Source organism: Silene latifolia, chromosome 7, assembly GCF_048544455.1.
Source record: "Silene latifolia isolate original U9 population chromosome 7, ASM4854445v1, whole genome shotgun sequence".
Taxonomy (NCBI): domain Eukaryota; kingdom Viridiplantae; phylum Streptophyta; class Magnoliopsida; order Caryophyllales; family Caryophyllaceae; genus Silene; species Silene latifolia.
Window position 1 is genome coordinate 81457941 of NC_133532.1, and position 10271 is coordinate 81468211.

The window sequence follows — 10271 nt, forward strand, 5'->3', positions numbered from 1 at the left end:
ATAAGTTGCAATTGATCCATGGTCAAATCAACAAGGGTCGTCGCATTAACAATATCTTGGTCTCTTCTTTGTATTGCTTGACACGAATCATTAGTAAACCCAAAAATATAATCACTTTCATAAGATGTAGCATAAATATAAACTCAAATGACTCAAGATGATCAATTGCAATTTGTGCTTTTGCACGATCAACAACACATTTTGAAGAGTATCCAATGTCCTCAAGCACTTTAATAGTAGAAGGATACAAGCAATAAGGCTCAAGATTGAATTGAAATGAGAACTCCATCGAGTATCACCCAGCCTATTTAACCAAATTTCTTGATTTAACCCCCTGCCAGTTTCAACTTCACCCAAGTCTAATGCTTTTAACACTTTTCAAGCTTAGACTTTTTTTAGCATCGTCTTCCTCTTACAAGATGATGCAATAAAATTAAGCACAATCCCAAGATGCATAAAAAATTTGGCACACTCACAATTTTATTTAGCAACTGCTACAACGGTTAGCTGAAGTTGGTGAGCAAAGCAATGGACATAATAGGCACAAGGGTTATTCCTCATTATCAAGTTTCTGAGACCATTCAACGCACCTCTAATATTACTTGTTCCATCATACCCTTGACCACGAATATTTGACATACTCAATGAATGATTAGCAAGTAGTTTTTTTATCGTGGCCATAAGTGTCTTACTAGATGTATCATCGACTTTCACAGCACCAAGAAATCCTTCGGCTACATATCCCTCGTTATCCAGATAACGCAAACAAATGGCCATTTGCTCTTTATGAGATACATCACTAAACTCGTCGGCTAATATCGCAAATAAATCATTATCAAGACTTTCAACAATTAGTCTAGTAGTTTCTTTGACATAACATTTGATAAGGTCTTTTTTAATTGAAGGAGCAGTCGCTTGGTGATTCCCTGGAGTACTAATAAGAACAATTTTAGCAACATTTTCACTTTTTCCAGCAAGCCATTCCAAGAGTTCAAGGAAATTTCCCTTATTATTTGAAGTTGCACTTTCATCCCTCGGAATGCTAGACCTTATTTCAAAAGCTATCTCAAACATTGGAGTGAATATGTCAAGCAAGCCTTGTAAATAGCCTTAGCATTTCTACTTACTTTGTCAAGTTTTTCCATTAAAAATGTATTTTGATTTATGAAAAAGTTATATTTTTCTCTAGCTTCGTTATGAAAACTACCAAATCCGCCCTCATGTTTCTCAAAAGTTTCTAATGCTTTTTTCCAATTTTTATGCCCTCCATCCACAAATGGATCATACTCGGAAGCATTTGTAGTATCCTTGAACAAGTAGCAAAAGAAACAAAAAGCCGCATCATTCAATTCACTGTATTCAAGCCAATCATATTTATCAGACCAATAAGCTTTAAAGCGGCGTAATTTATTACCGTAAGGTGTTTGAGGGAAATCTGCCTTTGGCTTTGGTCTACAAGGCTTCTTGTCGATAAATAGCCTTCTTATAACATCTTGATCATTAATAGGATAAGACAAAATTGGCTTCTGTTTCCCCGGATCATGTGTTAAAAGATCAACGTCAAATTCCTCTTCTTGACAAGGCATAAAACCAGGATTGCCTCCTACTTGAGTTGGTGTTGATGAGGGATCAGTTTCATATTCATGCTCATTTTGGTCAACTTCTTGAATTGGTGTGAGAGACGGCTCTATTTCATGTTGCTCATGTTGGTTAAGTTCTTGAGTTTGAGAAGGGTGTTCAACACTTTGTGACAATGGGAAAGATAATAAAGTAGGTTTATGTGACTTCCTTCCTTTAACCAAATAGTCTAGTATACTTCTATTCTTCATCTTAAAGTCTTGAATTAATTACAAATAAAAATAAATAAACTATCAGTGCCATATAACAACTTCGATAATTATAATTTGCGTTGATAAGTCGATAAAAATATAACACCAAGGCAACAATATGAGCCTAAATGCCTAATAGCTGCCTAAATGAGTAAATGGCCTAATACAGTAACACAGTTAACACTCACTTGAATTAAGAGACAGTCAGATTTCACTTCAATCACCAAATTTACAAATATACTGAACTACTAGCCATTTAGCCAAAAATGAATTAATTAGTGGCAAACACCAATACACCATACGAACTTCACTTTACTAAACAAAAAAAACACAGCAATTTGAACACCATACGAGTATCGATTCATACATTTTATACATTCATTATAGTATTATATCGCTTCACCTTCAGCAATACATACATTCATTACATATTTACATCATTATATCAATTCAATTTATCAATTATGTCAATTAAAGTTTAAAAATTGGGATTTGGGGGAAATTTCGAAATTAGGGTTTAGAAAATTGAGGGTATACTTACTTCACCGGGGCAGGGGTTGATGGCAAAGCACCGATGGTGGCCGTGAGGGTGGATGGTTAAGACTGAAGCGCCGCCGGTAACTGGCCGTGAGAATTTATGGTGAATATTGGAGATGAATTATTTTAACAGAGAGATTGAGAGGAAGAGATCGCTTTATTGTTTGTGTTTAAGGAACGTCGAAATAGGACATTAGGAAAAAAAGAAAACGCCGTTTTTTTATGGATTTTTTGGATTTTTTTTATGGTGGGCACAATCCCACCCGGGCCCCCTGGATCCGCCCTGGCTATCAAGGCCAGGCTTTCAGAATTGACTGACAGAGGCCTTATTGTTCTTCATGGTCCACCCTCGACACCCTTTTACTCCCTGGATATTATGGGCCTTCCTTCTAGGCTTAAATATTTGACTTCTTATATTGATGTATCTGTGTCCTCTGCTCCGGTTATTGCTGCTTCCGGTTGTGCGTCGTCGGTGCTTCCTTTTTATTTTAGTTTATCAGATGAGGAAGATGAAACCATATAGCATGAAGTTACACCTCCTGTATTTGAGGTTCACGAGGATCTTTCTCGGAAACGCCTACTCAAAACTCAAACAGTAGCCCAAGGTCCATATGTTTTTCAGTCTTCGTCCCGCTCTATGGATGTAGCTTATTCATCGGTGCTGGCGTTTAGGATGCTAGCTCTGGACCCCATAAATGCCTTTTTCTTGGGGCTAGGGTTTGATTCACCGCCATCTTTCCCACCGACGTTTGAGGTCGGTCAGCCTCCCTGTGATGAAGGCCACAATACTTCTTCTTTTGGGCCGCCTAATGCCTCTGTGGATCAGATTTGTAAAAATATTAAGTTCGTTTATAAGAGATTGGTATTAGGTCTCTTCCCAACTATTTTAGGCCCAAATTTAAGAGGAAATCTTGCCCAAAGATGAATAAGGTTTTCCCTTGTATCCCTGGCCCAGATGTTCTCTCCCTTATAAAACATTTGGGCCTTGCTATTTCTTCTTTTATTTGGTCACATGGGATCAGACCTCCAGAACATATACTTTTAGGTCGGGGTTTAAAACGCAAAGTAAGCCTTGTTTCACTCCCTACAATCTCATAACCCATACCTCAAAAGGCCTAAATGTTATTCTTTAACTTCATTTGATGCTCCTTGTTCACTTCGAATGTCAAATGTGCAAATTCGTTTCAGTGTTATGCTCGAATCGTCTTCATGCGGTCTGGTGGCGGACCCTAAGTCGCCACCCGGGGCGCAATGAAGACCTTTTTGTTAGAATTGTAGGGGACTTGGGGACGCGGACGTCCCTAGAGTTCCTTACGTAACATGGTATGTCCGCAAATATCAAGTCTCCATTTTGTTTTTGCAGGAGACTATGTGTACTCTTTCAAAGGCTGCTGATAAAACATCACATATTGGCCTCCCTCGCTTTTGCAGAATTGACTCGGATGGACTTAGTGGAGGGGTTCTTTTGCGTTGGGATAATGATGTTGATATTGTACCTATTAAAATTGAACCTCAATTCATTTTGTGTAAAGTCTCATCCGAGTTGCATACATGTAGTATATATCTTTCTTTTATATACGGGGAACCTTCGGTTTTGTCTCGTTGCATCTTGTGGCCCTGTGCTCTTCTTATTTCCCTATGGCTTTACTTGGTGATTTTAATTAAGTGGAATATCAGTCGGATAAAGTTGGTAGATCTGGAATAATAAGAGGACAACAGGCGTTTACTTTATAGCGAATAGATAATGGCCTGTTGGATATCCCATACTTTGGACCCTCTTTTCCGTGGATGAATAACATGCAGGATAACCTTATTTTGGAAGGTTTGGATCGTGCTTATGCTACACATGATTGGCTACAATTGTTCCCAACGTCGTTTGTTTTGCATGTCCCTATTCTGGTCTCGGATCACTCAGCTATTATTCTTCATCTTTTTGGACATTCGCGGCCACATCGATATCCCTACCGATTGGATAATTGGTGTTTCTTATATCCAGAAATTGCAGACATTATTTCTCGCGCATGACAGACACTGTTTGGGCTAAAAATAGCGCAATAAGAAAGACCCACTTAATAAAATAAAAGGCTAAGGGAGGAGTGACAAGGAGGAAGGAAGCCCGAAATTGGGAGAAAGGGGAAACGGGCTAAAGGAAGATCATGAGCCCATCATAGAAGGCGTCCGGATTAAGGAAAGAGAATTTAGGGAGAAGTTAGGGAGATCAGGGAGAATTGGTAAAGGCGGCCGAATTTGGAAAGAGTTCTTATGGAAATTATATTCCCTTTCCATATTCAAAGTAGGACATATCTAGGGTTTTCACCCTATAAATAGCCAAGGAAGCAAATCAAGAAGGACATTCACACATTCACATTCAAGAACGCATCAACACCACGGCATTAGCATAATATTGTACTCAAATATACATCCGTCCAAGATCTTGCAGGCCGGACGCCTAGTACCAGCAAGATTAGCTTTATACCTCGATTGTATTCATCCTCCCATTCAAGTATAGTGCAATATTTGGCAGGGTACCGTCCCTCCCGCGGTTGTTCCCACATTGGGTTTTCCACGTCACCAAAATCTTACGTGTCAATTTACATTACGTGCTCTATTTATTAAGCGTACGAACGATCATACAATCAACCAACGAGTAAAGACCACATTAACCCTAATCAATCAACCTGGTAAAAAATACCTAAACAGTTTGGCGCCCACCGTGGGGCATTGTGGTCGTCAATCGTTAATACTCTAGATACACAATGGATAAGCAAGCATCGAAAGTCGTGTCAGGGAGCAGACAACCATCGCCGCCACCGCCCTCTACTCAAAATCCAACATCAACAGTGGCTACACAGGCTCCCAGACACACCTCAAGAGTCATACCGACAACAAAAACCTCTTTACCTCCTAGGACTCCTGCTGTCGCGGCCCAAGCCAGATCAGATAAGGGAACAACAAGTTCAGGCCTCACTTCGCCACCTAGTCCCACACAAATCTTGCTCACTGGCGTAGAAAATCTTCAGAAAGCTATGGAAAACATGAGAGAGAACCAGAGGAAAGATGAACCTGAAGCAAGAAAGAGAGACAGAGAGCTCTAGGCACAGATAGACATCCCAAACAAAGACCGCCACCCCAAAGAAGGGGCGGGCGTGGGAAGGTCTCCACTAGTAGATCTGACGCAGGGGGCATCAGGTAGCAGGAATCCACTTCGACAGATACCGACCGAATCGGTAACCAGGCCGGATCTGTCCACAAATACCATCGTATGGAAGAATAACCCCACAAGGGCTGGGATACCTCACGCCGGTAATCGGCTCATGACTAGCCGTGGGGGCACAAGCAGGTGGCATCCCTATCAGCAGCCCCACGATCGATCAGACAACTGGAGTAGGATCTTAGTCAAACCAACAAATGGATTGGCAGCAGGGGACAACCGTCACAACAACTCCTCTAGCAGCTGGAACACACCAGAACCATCAAGAGCTCGGATCAGGAGGCAGTATATTAAACCAGAAAATAGCGACAAAGGGCGGACCCTAGATTCAGCAAAGATAACAAATCGCGATTTTGAGTTAAAAGAAATACTAAGCGGGTCCCAGGATTGCCACCTCACTCGAGAAAGCACCTCAAGAGACAGCTACGCCGACTCACCATTCGTGGACACCATATCTATCACAGCCATGCCAAAGGGATTCACAAATCCAAATATGCCTCTCTTCGACGGCACGGCGGATCCCTTTGATCATATAAGCCAAGATCATGCGTAAAATTGACAAAGAATGACTATAGGGCAAGTCAAGGAGGCTTGCATGTGCAAAGGATTTGGGTCCACCCTAACAGACCGGACTTGATGGTTTGTGAGCACGCCAACAGTCGATATCTACATTTGCTTTGAATTGGTGAACGCATTTACTCAACGATTCATAGCGGCAGAAAAACCACAGAAAGCACGCAGAGATCCATGTACGGAATTGTCCGGGGGAGGAGAGAGCATTGGAGAATACAATACTAGGTTCAACAATGAGAAGGTAGCAGTACGAGAGTGTGATGTCTCAACAGCAGTAGAAGCCTTCAGAAGAGGCCTTCACCACGACTCCGACCTATACACGCAGCTAACCATGCATCCATGCCATAGTTTTGAGGTGGTACAGGAGAAGGCAGCTGCCGCAATCAGATTGGAGGAAGATATCCTAGCCAGAGCCAGCTTACTGAGCACGCCAAGTATTTCTAGTACCTCAGCCGTGGAGAAATCAGGAACAAAGCAAACCACCAGCAAGAAGGATGAGAGGTACAGACCATATGGAAGGGGAGTCAACAGAATCGAGGAAAATCAAATACTCCCCACTCTGGCACAATATGGATTCACTACAGGTATAGGAGGAATCTTGAAGGCACTCAGGGAGATGGGAGATGGAGTTAGGTGGCCCAACCCACCAGTAGGAGAGCAAGCTTGGAGAAAGGATAGCAAGAAGAAGTGTGAGTTCCACCGTGATATTGGGCACAACACTGAGGATTGCTATACATTACGAAGAGAGATCAAGCGCATGTACGAACAAGGAAAGCTGAGCCACCTATTACCACGTGGGGGCAAGCAGCAAGATAAGGTAGGCTCCACCAAGCCTGCAGACCCACCCACATGCACCAAAATCATAAACGTGATAACAAAGCGCTCGAGACTTAAGCGGGCGACATACTCGGCAGCTAAAAGACGTGCCACCGAGATCAAAGAAGACAGGCCACCAATTCTTGCGAAATTTCTCACGATGATCTACCAAAGAATCGGCTTTGATGAAGGAGATACATACGACGAGCGAGAACATCACGACGCACTTATTATCACCTTATCGATGGCCAATTGCACGATCGGGAAGGTCTTGGTAGATACAGAAGCTCGGTCAACCTAATCATGCCGAAAACTATAGAAAACATGGGATTCAAATGAGAAGGATTTGCGAGAAGAAGACTATTCCGCTAGTAGGCTTCAAAGGTGGAGATACACCCAAATAATAGGCGAGATAGTCATCCCAACTTATCTCGGAGGAGTCAACAAGCAAGTCAGTGCCTGGTTATAGACGGCCCCTCCACCTACAACGTCATCTTGGGAAGACCATGGTTGCACCAGATGAAAGCAGTCCCCTCAACATACCACCAGTGCATAAAGTTCCCCACACTATGGGGAGTAGAAACAATAAGAGGAGATCAGGAGAAAGCTAGAGGTCATTATAAGATGGCACTCAAGTGCACCGCCCCCTCCCGCATAGCAATTACTGATGACCTATCCAGACGAATACATCGAACCCCCAGCAGAAGAGCTGGATCAAATCAACCTGGACAAGCTACACCTAGAAAGAACCCTGCTCATTGGAGCAGGATGCACAGGAAGCTTAAGACAGCAACTAGTCAAATTCTTACAGGATAACATGGATTATTTTGCGTGGTCACATGATGACATGATAGGAATAAATCCATCCATCATAACGCATAAGCTCAGTGTGGACCCAAAGTGTAAACCCATCCAAATGAGAGAAGAAAAAGTTTGTTTGCTTGAAAGAAACAAGGTGATCAACCAAGAGGTAGATAGCTTCTTCTTTGGCAAAGAAAGAAAATAAGAGAAGTAAAATATCCGAATGGTCATCTAACGTAGTGGTGGTGCCAAAGAAGAATGGAAAGTGGAGAGTATGTGTGGACTTCACCGACCTCAACAAAGCATGCCCTAAAGATCCATTCCCGCTGCCTCATATTGATGCAATGTTAGACGCAACAGCTGGACATGAGATGCTGACATTCCTAGACGCGTGGAGTGGATACAATCAGATTAAAATGGATCCTACAGATCAAGAGAAGACAGCATTTATATCCGAAAGAGGAATATATTGCTACAACGTCATGCCATTCGGCCTAAAGAACGCAGGCTCCACATATCAAAGGCTGGTTAACCGAATGTTCAAAGAACAGATAGGAAGAACAATGGAGGTATATATTGATGAATGGTGGTGAAATCAGAGAAGGCCAAAGATCACATGCGGCATCTGGCAGAAACATTCAACACCCACATGGAATACAAAATGAAGCTGAACCCATCTAAATGCACCTTCGGAGTATCTTCTGGCAAATTCTTAGGCTATATTGTAACTCAAAGAGGGATAGAAGCCAAAGATCGAGCGGATCAAAGTCATCTTACAACTAGAATCACCTGAAAAGCCTAAGGATGTTCAAAGACTAGCCGGAAAGGTAGTAGCCTTGAACAGTTCATTTCAAGATCTTCGGATAAATGCAGTCATTTTACGACATACTAAGGAAAAGCCGAAGTTTGAATGGACCTCGAGCACGAGCAAGCCTTCGAGAACCGAAGCACTACCTCGGCCATCCGCCAAATACGGCTGGGGCAACCACTATTCCTATACCTGGCCGTCACGGAAGTGGCAGAAAGTGTTGTCCTGGTCAGAGAGCGGAAAGAGAGCGGCTTGAAGCCGATACTACGTGAGCAAGTCTCTGCCGCCGGGTAGAGACCAGGTACACATCTCTTGAAAAATTAGTACTAGCATTGGTAGTAGCATCTCGCAACCGCGCCCCTATTTTGAGTCCCACGTCATACATGTCGTGACCAACTACCCACCAAGTCTATCATGAGGAAACCCGAATCATTAGGCGGGAGAATGTCAAAATGGTCTGACACCTCGGTGGGTACGATATCCAAGATGCGACCCCGCACAAAGAATCAAATCGCAAGCACTTTGGCCGACTTCGTGTCGGACTTCACCACCATCCGTAAATCCGCGGATACGGAGATCCTCACCTTAGAAGGAAGCAAGGAGACGAAGTCCGGTAGATGCATATTGACGGAGCCTCCAACCAAAGGGGGCGGGTGTGGCATTAATCCCGCGATCACCACAGGAGACCTAATGGCGCAAGCGATAAGATGTGAATTCAAGGCAACCAACAATGAAACAGAATACGAGGCCTTGATATTGGGAATGAAGCTAGCTCTGGAATTAGGGGTCAGACACCTGAACATATCCAGTGACTCTTTACTAATAGTCAACCACGTAAACGATGAGTTCATAGCCAGAGACTCAAAGATGATTGCATACTTGAAAATAGCGAAGGAATTAAAACAAAAATTCGCAACTTACAAGCTTAAGCAGATCCCCAGAGATCAGAATGTAGAGGCGGACGCCTAGGCAACTCTGGGGGCAACATTTAAACCAACAGAGTTATCCATCATTCCAATAGCACACATGCTGGAGCCTTCTATCCACAGAATGGAGAAGGAGCCCAGGCAGTTACAGAGGAAGGTGAGAGTTCACAGTCACCTGATCAAACATCTAAGTAGGCAGATGACTGGGATTGGCACACACCTTACCTAGATTGGCTGCGCCATAACAAACTGTCAGACGACAAGAAAGAAGTAAGAGCTTTCAGAGTGAAGGCCTCCAGGTTCATACTCATTGATGATGTATTATTCAGAAAATCACTAGTAGGCCCTTACTTACGGTGCCTGGATAAGGAAGAAGCACAGACTGTGTTGCATGCTCTCCACAGTAGCGAATGTGGAAACCATGCAGGGGGCAGGAGTCTGGCAAATAAGCCCTCGGACAGGGATACTATTGGCCTACAATGAAGGCAGATGCAGCAAAGTACGCACGTAAATGTGACGCCTGCCAGCGCTCAGCACCAATGATCCATCAGCCAGCAGAACCCTTGCACCCTATCATTTCTCCCTGGCCATTCATGGCATGAGGCATGGACATAGTAGGACCTCTGCCATGAGCCACAGGAAACAGAACCTGGATGCTGGCAATGACAGGTGATTTCTCCAAGTGGTTAGAGGCAGAAGCATTCACGGAAGTGAAAGATAAACAGGTCATTTCGTTTATAAAACGAAACATCATTTGCAGGTTTCGTATC

General features: G+C 43.2%; 1 protein-coding gene across 1 annotated transcript; it reads right to left on the bottom strand.

Annotated features, from left to right (window-relative positions):
- Positions 1–480: 480 nt before the first annotated feature.
- On the bottom strand, positions 481–1829 carry LOC141590291 (uncharacterized). The gene is made up of 2 exons (XM_074410892.1): positions 1208–1829; positions 481–1061 (listed from the first exon to the last, which is right to left on the bottom strand). The coding sequence occupies exons 1-2, from the start codon at positions 1827–1829 to the stop codon at positions 481–483; spliced, it is 1203 nt and encodes a 400-aa protein (XP_074266993.1).
- Between the last annotated feature and the right edge of the window lie 8442 nt (positions 1830–10271).